Raw genomic sequence first — 16,683 nt, forward strand, 5'->3', positions numbered from 1 at the left:
GAGCGTTTGCACCCGGCAAGGGCTTTGCCAGCCTGGGCTGTGCAAGGGAGGGCGGAGAGCGTGTGCGAGTGCGCGGCTGCAGAGCCCGCGCCGAACCCACGTTCCCGCTACTGTCCTCGGGATAGATGGATCCATTGCTGCTTTCTGACATTTTTCTGCCAGGGGGCTGGTGGGGGAGGCGGAGATAGGGAGAGAGAGATGGGGGGCGGAGAGAGAGAGAGAGAGAGAGAGAGAGAGAGAGAGAGAGAGAGAGAGAGAGAGAGAGAGAGAGAGAGAGAGAGAGAGACTGCTTCCCCCAGCCCTGTTTTGTTTTCTCTAATTGGTCCTGGGGGAAGCAAGGAAATTGGACAGAGGCTGGGCCGGGCGAGCTGGGCTGCCTTTAATTGGCTCCCCTTTTTTTAACTGGAGGGGAATCAAACAGGAGAGCGAGCGAGCGACAAAGGGTGGGAGAGCGAGAGACCGATCGCGGAGATGGGAGGAGGGAAAAAGGGAGGAGGGAGAGCGGGAGGCGGGGTGGTGGTGGTGGGGAGGTGGAGGAAGCGCGGAATGAAAAGCTCGGAGGGACCAGAAAGCAGCACAGCGAAGCCCAAGTTAGGGAGCGAGCGGAGCGCTCCCGCGGCCCCGGAGCCGGAGTGGCCGCGGTGCCCCGGAGCCCGGCCCGGCCCCGCCCGCTGGGGCCCTCTCGGGCCCAGGCCGCCGGGAGGGGGGCGGGGACGCCCAACTTGGGGCGCGGCGCAGCCCCGCTCTCCCGAGATCGCGGAGCCCGGGAATGCCACGGCGGCGGCCAGACGGCGGGAGAGGAGCGGGGAGAGAGGAGGCGGCCGGCAGCTCCTGAGCCCGGGCCTCCGCAAGAGCGCGAATTATTTTCAAAGGACTCAAACTTTCCTCTTTCCCTTGCTGGCTGCGGTCCCTTTTGCTTTGGAATCGTTCTCTGGATTCCCGCGGGGGCGCCGGGACGCGATCGCCTCCCCCGGATTCCTCGGCGGCGGCTCGGCTAACTTCGCGGACTCGGGGACCCGGAGCGCTCGCCCCGCTGCCGAACCCAGTCCTCGCTGCTCCAGCGCTCCAAAGGACCGGGACCCGGGCGCCCTCGCCTCCGGGAAGGGCGCCCAGCCGGGTTCCCTTGGGTCGGGCTACGGAGCCCTCCACACCTACTGCAGGACTGGAGCCAGCGGATTAACCTAAGCAGAGTCCGGGCCTCCTGGCCTGGTTCCGCGGAGGGGCGTCCCCTGGGCGGGGAAAAGACAAGTTTGTCAGGCATCGGTGGCCTGTTGGATCGGAGCGCGGCCGCCGCAGCAGAGAAGTCCCCCCGCGTTCAGCACCCTCGGTGGACAGCCCTGGGGACCTAGGACTGTTCGGTGGCCGAGCTTTCTGGGCCAGGGAGCTGGCTGCTGCGCCCGGTGCGCAGAGGCTTCAAGGTCTGGGGCAGCGCCCCCTGCGTCTCCACCCGGGCAGCCGCCCTGTGGGAAGAGGACAGAGCCGAGTCGCGGCTTGCTCAGACTCCCAGTCTCGGTCGCCGCCCTCTCCGTCGCGACTCAGGGAAAAGGAGGGAACGCAGAGGGCAAAGCGGTGCCCCGGCGGATGCGCCCCCCGCCGCCTCTCAGGCTGCGCCGCCTCGCGGGGATGAAGCACTGGCCGTGAAGATGGAGGTGACCTGCCTTCTACTTCTGGCGCTTATCCCCTTCCACTGTCGGGGACAAGGAGTCTATGGTAAGAGCCAGCGTCCCGCTCTACCCTGGCGGAGCCGCCTGGAAACTTTACAAGATCTTGTTCAAAGTGCGCGCTGCCGGGGCTTGGTGGAGCCCTGGGTTTACACTGATGGCCGCGTCTCCGCCCTCGCCTGGGCGCCGGGAGACCGAGCAGGCTGCTCCCGAGCCCAAGAACCGGTCCTAGGCTATTGGTGTGAGGCTGGGGATGCCGGGGTGAGGTCTCGGCTTTCCGAAATCTTTCCATGGGCTAGAGAGATCCGGAAGTCTTGGGAGAATAATACAGAGAGCTCAGGAGACCCGGGAAGAGCCCAAGCTCTGGGCTGGGGCAGCTGTTCCCACGGAATCCTTTTCCTCCCTCGGCTCAGCCTCCCGAGTGGAAGCGGGCGATGAGCGATCCGGAGTTGTGCGCGGCTGGCGGGCGAGAAGCTCTCCAGCACCGCGGCCCTGAGGCTGGCTCGCCTTCTGGGCAGTGGCCGCGGCTCGATCGCCTCTTCTAGCTTCTTAGCGGTCTGAGCTGATGCTGGGCATCCCTTAGCCCAGGCGCCGACTGTTCTCGGCATCCCTTTTCAGACCTCTCCTGAGCCAGCTCTTCCTGTCGCTGGTTCCCAACCACAGAACCCCAGCCCCAGCTTCCTTCTGCCTGCTCGCACACACAGACACATTCAGCCACAGTCCTCAGGAAACGCACACACGGCTCGCACCCATCCGGCTACGTGTCTAAACCCTGCCTCCCGCCACGCAGCTCTGCTCTTGGATGCCCAAGACAAGCTCAGTCGCGCCATGGAGTATTCTGATCACCTTTTCTCCACTCCATGCGGCGGGTTTCCCCACCGAAGACTCCTTGGTTCAATACTACCCAGGGTCATCCTCCCGACGTGCACAGCACAGAAAGTCAGTCAGTCCCCAGAGCCCATGGCCCTGACTTTGCGTTCTGCTCACCGCAGGGTGGGCTTTGTAGTTACTTTCTAATGATGTGTGGCTGGGGTGGGCAGGATTCTCCTGCTTTCTCTGGGGCTAAGAATCTAATTATTCTCTTTGAGAGTAGAGGGTGTTGAACCCAGACAGTGTGGGTGACAGAAGCCATATCCCCTGGCTACTAGCTTCAGGTCTTGGGTCTCTCACTGGGTCGGGCAGGAGGAAGGAGCATCCCGGGGAGGGGGTATCTGGAAAGTATACGCTCCTGGGCTCTAACAGCTTGGGCTTAATTCCCTGGTGAGGCCAGCCCAGGCATCCAGCCAAACTCTGCTTCTTAATTAGTTTGTGTGTCTCTTACTGCCTGGCCCCTGGCATAGGCCAGAAAAGGCAGGCAGGAGGGATGCTGCAAGAGGCTGAGCTTTATGTATTGGGGGTGGGGGGGGGCTATAAAACAAGGCAGGGGAAGATACCAGAGGCCTCAGAGTTCCTGTTCTCCAGAATCACTAAAGATATCAGCAGCTCAGTCACTGCCACCTTCAAGTGGCTACTGTAACTTGCTCACACACCCTCCTGAGGTGCGGGTCTGTCAACGGCACCTTTCTCCTGCGTCCTTGGGCTGGTCTGATGACACTATCTCATGCTCTCTGGCTTGGGTTTCTCCATCTTCATCTGGGTGGCCCGATGTACATTTAAAGAGTCCTCTCTGGGTTTACTTAGGAGCCCCAACAACGAGGACAGAGGTTAGGGAACAAGAACTATGGTCTATGTAGACCCTCATTTTCAAGCTTCTCTGTCCCATCTCTCATATGCCGGGGTCCCTGATGCTCTTGTTACAAGTCAGGAAGGGTAGATATACCGGGTCTGCTCGACCCTCGTTCTTCAGGGGCACTCTTTGCTCCTGAACTTAGATAGCTTGGCTCCAGGCAAGGCTGGGTTGTAGAGGGGATTGTTGAGTGGGACATCTTTTTTTGGAGGTGAATGGGAATCAGGAGAAACAGGAGCTGGGGTGGGGGGACAGTGTCCCTTGCAAGGTTACAAAAGCTTGGTGACACGTCAGCAGGATTGGAACTAAGGAGTGTGGTAAAGAGCCAGGATGTGTTCTATCCCACCCATTTCTCTGAACCCCAAAGCAGATGAAGCAAACGAGTGGGAGCGTGGAAGTATACAGGGATGGAGATGTCCACCCTGGCCATCCACCACAGCATCCAGCCCCAGTCTGGTACCCGGCACCCTGTAGGAACGCCAATGAGATTGTTTGAGCATGTGAAGAGCTAGGGTTAGGGCAGGAGGACAATGCTTCGTGAGATTCTCAGGTGTATCCTGAGCTTGGTATTCACCAAGACAGAGGGCTTTAGTTAAGGTTCCTACTGAGAGAACATGAGGCCCTAGGCTTGCAGCCCCAAGAGAGGGAAGAGTCTGAAGTGCTGGGGTTCACTAGCACGGAGGAGGGAGAGGTAGGATGCTAGTGTGTGCTGGGGATAGACTTCAGCTGCTACCGCTTTTCTATCCCGGGTCTGTGTTACTGCTGCTGCTGCTGAGGATTGTCTCATAAGGAGGGCAAGACTAGTCCTAGTGAGAGACAGCTGCTGAGAGCCCTAGGCTCTGCATCCCGCTGGGTCCATGCTCAGCTCTAAAGCTGGCCAGCAGCAGCAGCAGCAGCAGGATTGGGGAGGCCCTCACAGTCTGGCCTAGGCTCTGCATCCCACTGGGTGGCTTTGCTTTTCTTTGGGGCCACAGATGCTACAGTGGACGGGTGTGGGACCAGATGGTCCATTTGGAGCGGGGCCTGCTCCTTCCCTGCTTCTCAATCTCTAGCCTAGTTTGTTGTTTTCAGGGCGGATCCTATAATCTGCTGGGCCGGTGTGTGTGTGTGTGTGTGTGTGTGTGTGTGTTTGTGTGTGTGTGTGTAGTGCTGAGGTGGGCCCCAGAGAGGTCTAGTTCTGTGACAAAGACAGTAGGCTGGTGAAGGAGAGGTAACAGGCTCTATGAAGGCAGAGTCAGAGACTTCCTATTCTCTCAAAGCAGTTAGATTTCCAGGCAGGGGCCAGTGAGCAGAATTCAGCTTAGTGCAAAAACACAACAAACCCCTGGATTATTTAATATGCAGGAGTGGGAAGTGACATTCTCCTTAAGACAGGTTGTTTGCAACTTACTGGGGGAAGTCAAAATATTTCACCAAAGGTGTCATCAGAAACTACTATCCTATGCTAATTTTTGTGGGAACATGAAGACAGATGTTGAATAATTTGACAAGAGCAACATCGCTTACAGAATTATCACCAAGTCAGGTTCTCCCCATCTCTGAGGAATGGGGGTGGGGAGGGGAGAGGAATTTCGGGAACTGAATTTCCCAGTGTGGGGTTTCTAGTATTGAGGTGGGTGGAGACACTTGGGACCTTTCCCTCTGAGTTCCACACCCCTGCCTTGAAAGCGGCTGGATAAGCTCTTACCCGGAGAAGCCGGCTTCTGGAAGCAGGTCGCTCCTTGGGTCAGCAGCAGGCTTAGGTTTTCCTAACTCCCCAAGGAAGGTCCCGCCTACTTTTGTCCCCTTTCCAGTTTCATTCTTTCTTGTAGACACTGCCCGAGGAAAAGATTGTTTTGTGTCCACAAATCCAGGCTATTTTGCCTGTGCTGCCTTTGGCAGCTCCCCCAAGCCTGCCTGGGGCTCCCCACAGGGTCATTCTATACAGCGCCTGCTTTGCATCTGCCCCTTCCTACTCTGCAGGCTGGGTATCCGAGTATCACACATGGGTGAGGGTCTGGGGTCTGGAAGCTAGATTAGAAGGGATTGTGAGAATAAGGAAAATACCCTTAAGGGGCAGTCTGGGACTATCGGAGGGGCCTGCGTGTAATTGGCCAGGTCTAGCTCTGAGCTGCTGAGGCCGGGTGGCAAAGCCTCATTTAGAGCCCTGTATTAGCTCTGCTTTGCTGGAACATGAAGGGCTGGGCGGGGGGCTCCATAGGGAGGTGGAGGGAGCTAATCACAGCCGCCAAGGCCTGGCAAATGAATGATGCAGGAGATCGATACCTGGGGTGGGAGTGGAAATCAGGCTGTGGTAGCAGGGCTAGCTTCTCCTGGTTGCCCGGGAGGCACGGAGGGGCCCTGGAGTATTAAGGCCCAGGGGGAATGTGTAGGATCCCTTCCTCTCAACCCGTTCCCCACAGGAACCCCGATGACTTCCTGTGACTGGGTTCAGGAAGATTAGACCAGAAGGTACCTCACCCACAAAAGTTGGGGAGACTTGGGATGGAATTTCAGCTCTCTCAGTCTAGAAAAGGCTCCACTTCACCTTCTCCCTGCCCAGACACCTCAGTTTGAGTAAGTCCCTGATGCCTGTGAGTCAGAGAGGTGGGGGTGTTATTCCCTACCGACCCCTCGTTGTAAAGCTGGTGCTGTTCTTCCAGATATCGCCAGCAGGGGGCAGGCTTGGCCACCATATCGCCGCTGCTTCCCTTTCTTTGCTGGCCTCTTCACCCCATTACAAAAGGAGACCCCTGCTTGGGGTGGAAGGGGGCTCTCTCCAACTCTCACATACCTGATTCAGAATCCAAGGGCACCCACCATGGATAAAGCCACACTTCCTGAATTTTCAAGATAACTCAGTTCTTCTCTGGGCCATCGAGAACTTTGTGGGACTCTGCTGAGCTTGTGGGGCCCTGGCTATAGTAGGCGGTGTGTGTGGAGGGGTCTGATACCTCTACACAATTGCCTCTATACAAACCTAGGTACGGTCTCTGGCCGGCATCTCCTTTTCTGCTGTCAGAAGACTAGGGGCCCACGTGGCATTTAATAACTGATGCAGGAGGCAGGCGAGTGCTGTGCTTAACTCAAAGGAATGGATTTTATTTATTTTTAAACAATGGAATCTTCCTTTTTCCTAAGACTGGATATCACATGTGCTCTGCAGAACAATCAAGGAATACACAAAAGTCTAAGAAAATAAAACTCGCTGGGCAGTGATGGCACACACCTTTAATCCCAGCACTTGAGAGGCAGAGGCAGGTGAATTTCTGAGTTTGTGGCCAGCCTGGTCTACAGAGTGAGTTCCAGGACAGCCAGGGCAAACAGACAGAGAAACCCTGTCTCAAAAAAACAAAAACACAAAAACAAAACAAAGTCAGAAAATAAAACTCAGCCCCCATGCACTGGGTATGGCTCTCCCTAGCATCTTGTAGTATAGAGGAGAGTGACCCATTTTAGGGAGTATCCTTGGTGAAGGTGATGGCCAATCACATCCATAGTGGAAGCCCCGTGCCCTGCCAAGGCTTGACCTGACTGTGGCCTTCATTTCCCAAGATACTCTGAGAGCCCACAGGACGCCTGGCATTGTCCTTGAACTGAGGTCCAAAGTCATAGGTAACCTATTCAGGGTGGCACAGTTGGTAAGAGGGGGGTCCCCGGTGTTGGTCCCATGGGCCTTCTGGGTAGGGAGAAGGAAAATGAGGAGCTATGTTTTGGGGAGGTATCGGTAACTACTGAGTCTCCACCTCTGGTAAAGCTGGTTCTGGGCTTGACATGAGTCATGGAAGGAGGGAATAGTGCCACAAAGATCCCATAAACCCTTCATGGCAAAGACAACATGGAGACCCTGGACAAAGAGAGGGTCACCCTGTTGGCCAAGCATTGATTGAAAGGAAATCAGGGCTGTGACGATCAGAGAAGGCCAAGGGATGATGATGATGGTGGTGATGGTGATGGTGATGATGGAGATCATGAATATGCATACTGTCTCCAGCTTGCACCAAGCCTTCAGGAGAGATAGACTCCTAAGCCCATATCACCCCTGAAAAAGACAAGAGGTTCAGAGAGATAGAGTTGCAGCCCCTGCATGGGGCCCAGAGTTGTGGACTGCAAAACCTGTGTTGGTGGGTGGCTTGGGAAGACCGGCAGGAGGGACTTGGCAGGAAGGGAAATGGTGATGTGGGGCAGTGTGAAGAGATTTTCTGGGGTCCCTGCAGGGTGCAGAGTTCTCTTGAAGCTTTCTTTGGTCTGGCTGAGCAGCTGGGTGAAGGAACGAAAAGAACTGAATCTAAGTGGATTTGGGGAGGTGGGGTGAAAACCAGCTCTTGTTTCTGCCGGAGTTTGCATGGCTACGGAGAGAGAGAGAGAGAATGACCATAGCACAAGACCAGGCATGTAATTCATCTTACTGAGAGGAGTGTGGTACAGACCAGAGGACCGAGGAGAGAAATGGGGGGCCAAGTTCATACACGGTGGCTGAGGATAGGGACCATCCCTGGGGAACTGTCCCCAAAGCAGAGATCTTTGCCTAGGGAGGAAACCGCACGGATAGCTACAGAAGCCTTCCAGCTTGGGGAAACAGCCAGTGCAAAGGCCCTGGGGCACGGACAAAAGCTGGCTGGTTAGGACAAAATTCAGGAGTCTGTTGTGAGGAAGAGAAAGAGCAGGAGGAGGAAGGAGGGGAGCGGATATGGTCTGAGAATTAGTCAGGTCAGATGTCTGGGGCATTGAAGGTTGTGTAAGAGTTTAAGTGGGAAAAAAAAAACCATCTAAAGCCATGTGACCAGTTGCAGAAACAAGGATTATAAGTGAAAAAAAAAAAAAAAGAGTTTAAGTGGGATGGGGCACGGTGCAGGGGTTTGGGGCCTAAGAGGAGAGCAAGGGGGAAGTTTTCAACTGAGTTCCTTGAAGGAGGGGAAAGGGGTGAAGTGGAGACCCTGCAGAACACGGTCACGAGACCAGAGCGAGGCAGGGAAAGAGATCCCACGGGGACAGGAGCTGACAATGGCCCGCGGTTTGCAGTTGCGGGAGCGGGCTCACAGTGGGAAAAGGCAGAATAAAAAGCTGTTGATTAGACAGATTTGGGGCAGGGGAGTGAAAAGGGCAGAGGGCTGGGCTTCTGAATTGCTGCTTGATCCTGCCCCAGCGTGAAACCCCAGAAGAGAAGCTGCCCAGGCCAGACTTCTGTCAGTGGGCAGACGGGCAAACAAAGACCTAGGCAAATAGCTTTAATGGCTGGGGTTTTGTTTTGAGGTGGGCTGGCTCGGTTGTCAAGAATGACCTTGAACTTCTGTCCTTCCTGCCTTTGCGTTAGAAGAGCTGGGAGCATTGAGGACTGAACCCGGGGCTTTGTGCATGCTAGGCGAGGACTCTGCCTACTGAGCCACGATCCTAGCCGCTGAGTGTGGTTTTGAAGGGGAGCTTTGTGCATAGGTTGGGTGGCAGGGAGGCTGGTGTGTGAGGAGAATGCAGATCAGAGGAGGTTACTATGTGCCTGGACTTATGTCCACAGAGCAATATGGGCATCACCAGAGAAGGGATGTGTCCATGGGGCTAGTGGCTGAGGCCAGGGTCCTGAAATGTACCCATGTCTAGGGAGAAAAGAGGGAAGAGATAAAGTCGATCTCATTTGGGAGGCATGTCAGCGGCGGCTTGAGAAGGGATGGGGGACCTGGAAGGCAGGGGCAGATTTGCGGGGTGCTGGGTGAGGTAGAGGAGGAGGTGTTTCAGGCTCCACTGAGGGCTGGAGGTCCCTCAACTTTCCTCAGGAGGGCCTTGGTAAAACGCAGATCTAGGCTGTTCCTAGCAGAGACACTGGCTGGTATCAGTGGATTGCTCTTTGCCTCACAAGGGCAATTGGCAGGCGGTCAGGGCCCAATGGGTACCTGGCTGCCTCTTCAAGGAGAACCTCAGTTTCTCTGTCTGGAAGGTGGGTTTGCCACTCCTGGGGTTCACAGGGAAGCCTCCCTGGGATGCCAGTACTTTGGCAGCCCTGAGGTGAACTATGGGGACTGTCTTGGGAGCAGAGGCGGTGGCTGCAGACAAGGAACGTCCCTGAGTGGGTGCAGCACGGAAGCAGAGTGTTGAGGTAGGAAGTGGCGGCTGCACATTTGAGAAGTGTGGAGGGCCATGGGGGCCGGAAGTGACTCTAACCTGAGTCCTGCTCCTCTAACCCTGGTAGAAGGTGGTGGCTTCGGTGTGCGGTGGTGGCTTGATGGCTTGGGAGAGGCTACCCCGAGCTCTTTTTGGTTCCTTTCTGGCCCCAGAGCCAGCCAGGATGCTAGGATTATCTGGTGGGTTCGAAATGGTGAGGTGGCTTGTTTAAGTCTTCAGGAAGTTATCCACAGTGCAGGCTGGACCCCCCCCCGCCCCCCCGCCGCAGGAGCTCTGCAGACAGGAAGCCCTGAAATTGATGCTTTACCATAGAGGCTTCCTGGATCGACACGGTTACATCAGAACAAGTCAGGCCTAGCTGCATCTTCTCCCTGGGATGTCTCCAGGGCATGTCTGGACTTCCAGGCCACTGCCTAAGCTGAGGGTCAGGCAAGCTCCACCCCACTCTGGGAGCTTTAATGCAGTCACCTTATTATTCCTGAAGCCACCAGCTGCAGCCTTTTGGATGGTTCTCATAGAAGACTCGGGCAGGGAGATCAGGATACCACTTTATTCCTGCCTTTAACCACAGAGCATCCTCAGCCCAAACCAGCTAAGGGCTGAAAGGAACGTGTGTGTGTGTGTGTGTGTGTGTATCCCTAAGGCGCTCCCCACAGCCCTCATTTTCCAAGTGGAAAGGTTGAGGGTCAGGCTGAGTGATGTACCGAGGTCCTATAGTCGGCAGGTAGGTGGTAGAGTCGGGATTTTAACTCAAAGCTGCCCAATGACAGACTTCATGCCTGCCTGTACTACGTCAACTGTGAGGCTCCTGTGGTACTGCCTGACTGGTTGGTTCCCTAGACTTTCTTGGGGGGATGGGTTGATTCCTGAAGCGGCATGAGGAGCCCTGGTGTCCTTCAGGGATCATGTTTACCTGTGAAACCCTGAGGCTTCATTCTCTGGTTCCTCGGGTCCAGGGGATGCTCCAGGCCCTTTCCACCTCGGGGTCTCTGCTTAGACAACAGTCCCCGGCTTGGCTGCACATAAGATAACCCAGGACAGCCCAACAAATATCAGTGCCCCCCGAGTTGTCATGCACACTGAAATCAGCATGTCTGACATTTTGGCTAGTCTTTTTTTTTTTTTTTTTTTTTTTTTTTTTTTAAGAAACAGACAGGGTTTCTCTGTGTAGCCCCGGTTGTCCTGGAACTCGACAAGGCTGGCCTTGAACGCAGAAGTCTGCCAGTCTCTGCCTCCTGTGTGGTGGGATTAAAGTCGTGTGCCAGCATCATCCAGGAAGCCGCCTTCCTCTGAGAAGCTTTCTCAGCAGCCCCCGGGTGGCTTCTGTTTACATTGAGCAGCCTCAGGTTCCTTGGCCATTTTAAATGTAAGGGAGGCTATAATAAAATGAAAAGGAGACAGATATGGAGGTAGATGGGTGGAGAGCGAGACACCAGCCTCCAGTCGGCTGCTGTCCTAGTTGGAAGTTTGTATATGTCCATGTCAGGGGTCCGGCTCAATTGCTCATCCCCTTGACCTGCAGCTCTCTGATTGGCTGGACCGGCAAGCCCCCGAGGAGCTGCCTGGTGGCGCATGCTCAGAACGTGAATACAACCCTGTCTCCCTTTATCTTTTTTTTTTTTTTTTTTTAATTTATTTTATTTTTAGTTAGGTGTCTCCGTGTGCCTTTGGAAGCTAGAACAGGTCATCAGGTCCCCTGGGGCTGGAGTTATAGGTGACTGTGGGTGCCCGATGTAGGTGTCCGGCGCCCTCTGAACTTGGGTCCTCTGCTTAGGGCAGCAAATGCTCTTAACCACTGATCATCTTCCCAGCCCAAGCCTGGCTGTTTTAAGCAGTGCTGGGGGTAGGGGCTAGAGGTCGGGGTCCCAACGGGGTGTGGCAGACTTAGCCATCCCTCTATGGCCTCAGGTCACCCAGATGTGGATCTCTGAGATTGAGTGTGGAAGGAGACTTGAGACCAGAGATAGCGGCAAGGCCTTCCAGCTGTGCAGCAAGCACCCTGCCCACCACTGAACCATCTTCCTCTCCCACTTGACTGAGAAGGTCTGAGTGGTGAGAATGGCCGCACTTCATCCGCTCCCTCTGCAGACCTCCCTCAGGTGAGACAAGGCCTTGGAGAAGACCCAAAACAAAGCAGGCAAGTGACTTGTCTACAGTCACTCAGACTTTCCTGTAAGAGTCTTGCCTGGAGTTCTGCCTGCTTGTGGCTCTGTCCCTTTTCCCAAGTCCCCCCTGCCCTCCCAACCCCTCTGTCCTGGCTTGGAGGCTCTCCATGGAGTCTGTCTCCACTAGCAGGTGTCTCATTTCAGCCTGAACTTTGTGGCCCGGGGAGTGGAAACTTCCTGGCTTGCAGGACCAGACCCTGAAGGGCTGGGAAGTCCTTCTGAGGTGACCGAGTTCATTTGCTAACTTCTAGGGAGCCCACTCTCTCATGAGAGCATGAAGATCCACTACAACTTCCTGTGCCTTTCTTTGGGCCTTCATTTTGGGAAGTTCTTGCCACTGTCTGACCTTATTGCAACTTGCTAGAACATAACCTGATGTCAGAAAGACCCGGATAACCTGAGTGTGCCCGAATCTGTCCTTGGCTCCAGCCTTTTTTTGTCTTGACATCTTGACAGAGGCTCATTTCTCCAACTCTGAGTGGAATCCTGGGAGGGCTGAGCAGGAAGGGAACTGGATTCCAGTGGCCCGATCCCTTGGGTCCGGTTCTAATGCTCCAGTAAGATGCAGGAGACCTTGGGGAAGGTTGAGTTATCGTCCTGCATCAGTGAAAGACCTGTGCGGTGAGGCTGGCTCCCCATAGAGCAACTGCAGGAGCACTAGAGGGTGTAGCAAACATCACTATAGCCTCATGCAGGCATCAGGGCTCAGCCACACCACTGTAGCCTCATGCAACCCAGCACATCTGGATCTCTGTAGGAAAAGAACTGAGATCAGAGAAGAAAAGTGTGTGAAGACCACACAGCCATAATGTGACCAGGCTGACATCTATAGCCATGTAGAGGGACTCCATTCCAAATCTCCCACTGCCTCATTGCCCACCCTCCCAAATGGGGTGATGTGCTTGCTTTGAGTCAGGAGGGATGGATGTTGGAAGCCTTAATGGAATGCTTCCTTGTGGGTGGGGCAGGACAGGAGCTTGCTAACACACTTCCCACAAGATCCGCCATGCAGTCAACAGCCAGCTGGCAGGGGACAGCACCATCTCCAGCCGGGGAGGCCTGGAAGCTATAACCCCTGCTTGAAGTCCAGGTCCAGTCCTAATGAGTAGGTAGTTCAGGCACAGGGGTATCCAAAGGTTGCCAGTGTTTGGGGTAAGGGAAGGGGTTGGTTAGACATAGTGCGAACATGGTTATAACCATGATGCTTCAGCGGGGGACACCATAGGCCATCATAGCTCCCTTGGAGCTGAAGTTTTAGGTAGCATGGGTTGAAGCAGGGAAGTGAACTCTGGAAATGAGGGCTACCCCCTCCCTTGAGGAGCCTGACTAAACCAGTGTTCCCTGTGTTCTTCTGGAGAGCTCTGGTTTGTTGCCACCTCTCCTCCTAGGGTGGGGACACACCCACCTCTGTCCGGGGTGGTGCCAAGCTCCACACAGTGAATGGCTAGAGGGACACGGGGCACTGACAGCAGGTACCACCCCTCAGCCTGGTCTTTGTTGATGGAGAACCACCCTGATTTGATGAGCTGGAGGCCATAGGCTCAAGCCTCTTTCCGGAGCTGCTCATCCTAGGGCGTGGGTTTCTCCTAAGTCAGTGGTCTTCAACCTTCCTAATGCTATGACCTAACTTTAACACAGTTCCTCGTGTTGTGGTGAGGACTTAGTGTTGTGGCTACTTCAGAACCTTAGTTTTGCAACTGTTACGAATTGTAATGTAAATATCGGATATGCAGATGGTCTTAGGTGACCCCTGGAAAAAAGGGTCATTCAACAACCTCAAAGGGGTTGCGACCCACAGGTTGAGAACCATTGCCAAGCCCCTTTCCCCCTCTTTTGAGGATAAGGGTGAACCTGTCTTTGGAGGGGACAGGGTTAAGGATTCGTGAGGACAAGCAGGGGTCCCCAGGGTACTTTGGATAGTGCTGCAAGTGGATTCCAGCTCTGAAGAATTCAAAGTCAGGTCAAAATGGGCGCAGCACCTGGCCCAACAGGCTGAGTTTTGAGGTCTACAGAATTCTGTCTATATATTTCAGGAGTTTGCTGTCGTGCAGCCCTGAATAGCTGCAGTTTTCATAGGGACCACAGAGGAACACCTCTGGCCTTTTGGGGTGCTTCCAACTGGGACCCCAGATGAATTCAGCACTTAGTGAGTACCTGCCGTATGTCACACATAAATGCTATATATACACACAGCTCAGATCTGCTTCATTATATTAACTCTATCTTTCAGCAGCAGAAACTGGTGGCCAGGTGAAGAAAGCCGGTGGCCTTGTTCTGTCTCCTCAGTGGGACCTGAGCTCACATCAACTGAGATGTGATGGGTGTGTGTGTGTGTGTGTGTGTGTGTGTGTGTGTGTTTGACATGGCAGGATAGCCAGCAGATGTGAGTGCCTTTTCAAACTACCTCACTCCTGATTCATTCAGAAGCTACAGCAAGCTCCACCCTACCTTGCATTAGCTTTTCCAGACAATGTGGGCCAGTAGGTGCTGGCTCCTGAGTCCCAGAGTCAGAATACCCCTGTGTGGCTCCTTTTTACTTTGGGAGGGGAGGAGGAAACAGGTGGTGAGCCTGCCTTCTCCCTGCCCCTGCCCCCGCCCCACCCCGCCCTCCAGTTCTCTTGAAGGCAAACATGAGACTGGCAAGTGTTTCTCACCATGGACCCTGACAGCTCTTGCTGCCTCACGCAGAGCCTCTTATCTCTCTCTCATACATGGAAATCTGGCGGGCACATGTGAGTGTGTGCGTGGACAGGTACTGGTGCTGCATACAGATGGACGGATGTGTGCCCTGGGGACCTCCCTGGGGATTCTGAGCAGCCACCTTTGTCCCCAGCCCTCCAACAGATTGTGGTTCCTGGCAGCCACCAGGCTCAGCCCCAGCACCCCAGGTTCAACCTGTCTCTTCCGGGCTCTGATCCCTGCTGGGCAGAGGCCCTCTCCTCTCCCCCACCAGGAGACCTGGGGTGGGGGGCAGGGGCAGGCCGAGGCTGGCCCGGAGCTCATGGCTAATTTTCCCGGCCGCAATCGATCCAGCAGCTTCTCCTGAGTCTATTAGCAGTCGGCAAGTGAAAATATCCCCCATCGAGAGCCCTGACCTGAGACAGTGAGGGATCCATAGCAATTTGTTCAAACAGAGGAGAGCGATTCCTTCTCATTTCTATTCCAATTTAGTCCAGGGAGAAGGGGGTCAGGCTGGGAGGCCAGAGCTGGACCCAGGCCTTGTCCACCGGGTCTCCAGTGCCAGCCAGGGTGGCAGCTGGTGCTACCCATAGTTCCTGGGGGAGCTTGGGAAGGAGGCCTGCCAGCCTTCCCGGCAGGCTTTGCTTGGCTGCCTGGGCCTGGTTGTGGGTTTGGTTTTCACAAAACACAAAGCCACCCGCCAGAGCATCATTCCCAGGCACCAGGCCCTGTGCCAGGCGTGCGCTCACCCAGGGCACCCTTGCCAGGAAAGAGTCTGGGCTGGTGCAGGACCACAGTGTCCCCAGCTGGGCCCAGCAGTAGCCTGGGGGAGGGGTCTGCCTTCTGAAGTGCTATGGCCAACCGGTTGTGGACAGCCATGGCTCAAAGGGCAGCCAGCATGTTAGGGCTCCTGTGCAACTACTTCCTGACCCAGGCTCCTACTTTGGGCTTACTCAAAGCCAATGTTCTGCTGGTGGCCTAGTCAGGGAGTCTCTTTTAAGCTCCTTCACTAATACCTGCTTCCAGGGCTGGGGATGTAGAGCCGTTGGTAGAGATTTGCATGCATGAGTTGCTGGTTAGATCCCTGACAGGACATAGACTGGGTGGATGAGCACTGTGATCCCACCACTTGGGACATGAAGCATGTGGTCCAGGAGTTCAGTGTCACCCTTGGCTATGTAGTAAGTTCAAAGGCAGCCTGGGCTACCTGAGACCCCTATCTTGAGAGAGAGAGAGGAAAATAAATACCTCCTCCCCCCCGACATTTGGTAAACGCCTAGTGTATTCTGGTCACCGGGCTAGAGAAATCCCTGCTTTCCCCATCTACCTCAGTTTCTCCTGGTTGTTCCTTTTGCTCTTAGGCATATCTTGTCCCCTCAGTCATCTGCCTGGCCCTCCTCACATCCCCCATGACCCCAAAGAGCAGCTCCTTTCTTATGACTGGGGAGACCCTAATGACTGAAGCTTCTGGATTGGGGCTACTGCAGTCCCTTTCCAGGCTCTTCGCATACAGGCCTCCCTCAGGTCCAGGCCTCTCAGAAAGTGATGCCATGGCAACCAGAGAGGAAGGCTTCTAGGAAGGGTTGGCCAAATGGCCCCACATGCATGGCGGCCCCCTCCCTCCTTCACAGCTTCCTTCCCTCCTTCAGAGCCCCAGGAAGGGCAAGAGGGGAGAAGATCTTCACACTACGGTCTCAGCGGCTGGCAGCTCTGAGGTCAGCTGCTGCACGTGACTTGCCAGGCTCAGGTGATACCACCAGCATTTAATTTCAGCATCACGCAACTAAATATACCACATCGGGTGAATAATATCTCTCTTGCTCGAGGTGTGTGTGTGTGTGTGTGTGTGGTGGAGCAGTATGGGCTGAAGGGAAGCCGCAGAATCTTCTAGGTTGGCTCCTGGGTTCCGGTCCTGCCTCAGCCGTTGTGAAAACTTGGACAGGGTTTCATTTCACCTCATGCCTCGATTTCTTTACCTATGAGAAGAATTGTGTGCTAAGCTGTTCCTAGTCCATTGGCTGGTCCAGGGAGGGCTTAATGGCAGAGAGGTTGAGAGAGAACCCAGAGAGCAATCACAGTCCCTGCTGCATCGTGCACAGTGCCACCGGAAGAGAGGCATGGCATGCTCCGTGTACAGGCAGATGACACAGTACTGGGGATAGAGAGCAAGAGGCTAAGGCTGTGGGTCTGGAAAGGTGAAAGGTGAAAGGTGCCCTCACCATCCCTGATACCTGTGACCTTCCGGTGTGTCTGCCTCGCGCAGATCCACCGGCCACCTGGGTCTTGTGGGAATGCCACACTTCTTCCCTTCCTGAGAGCCAGCCCCATCACATGTCCTATTCACAGCTGCCTCCTATGG

General features: G+C 55.1%; 1 protein-coding gene across 1 annotated transcript in view; it reads left to right on the plus strand.

Annotated features, from left to right (window-relative positions):
• Positions 1 to 747: 747 nt before the first annotated feature.
• Mdga1 (MAM domain containing glycosylphosphatidylinositol anchor 1) overlaps positions 748 to 16,683 on the plus strand; it is a 56,610-nt gene continuing 40,674 nt past the window's right edge. The window contains exon 1 of the mRNA XM_021149662.3: positions 748 to 1,710. Coding sequence (XP_021005321.1) covers positions 1,644 to 1,710 — 67 coding nt within the window. The 5' untranslated portion in view covers positions 748 to 1,643. The remainder of the gene's footprint in view (positions 1,711 to 16,683) is intronic.

Source organism: Mus caroli, unplaced genomic scaffold, assembly GCF_978045245.1.
Source record: "Mus caroli unplaced genomic scaffold, Mus_caroli_1 scaffold_18, whole genome shotgun sequence".
Classification (NCBI taxonomy): domain Eukaryota; kingdom Metazoa; phylum Chordata; class Mammalia; order Rodentia; family Muridae; genus Mus; species Mus caroli.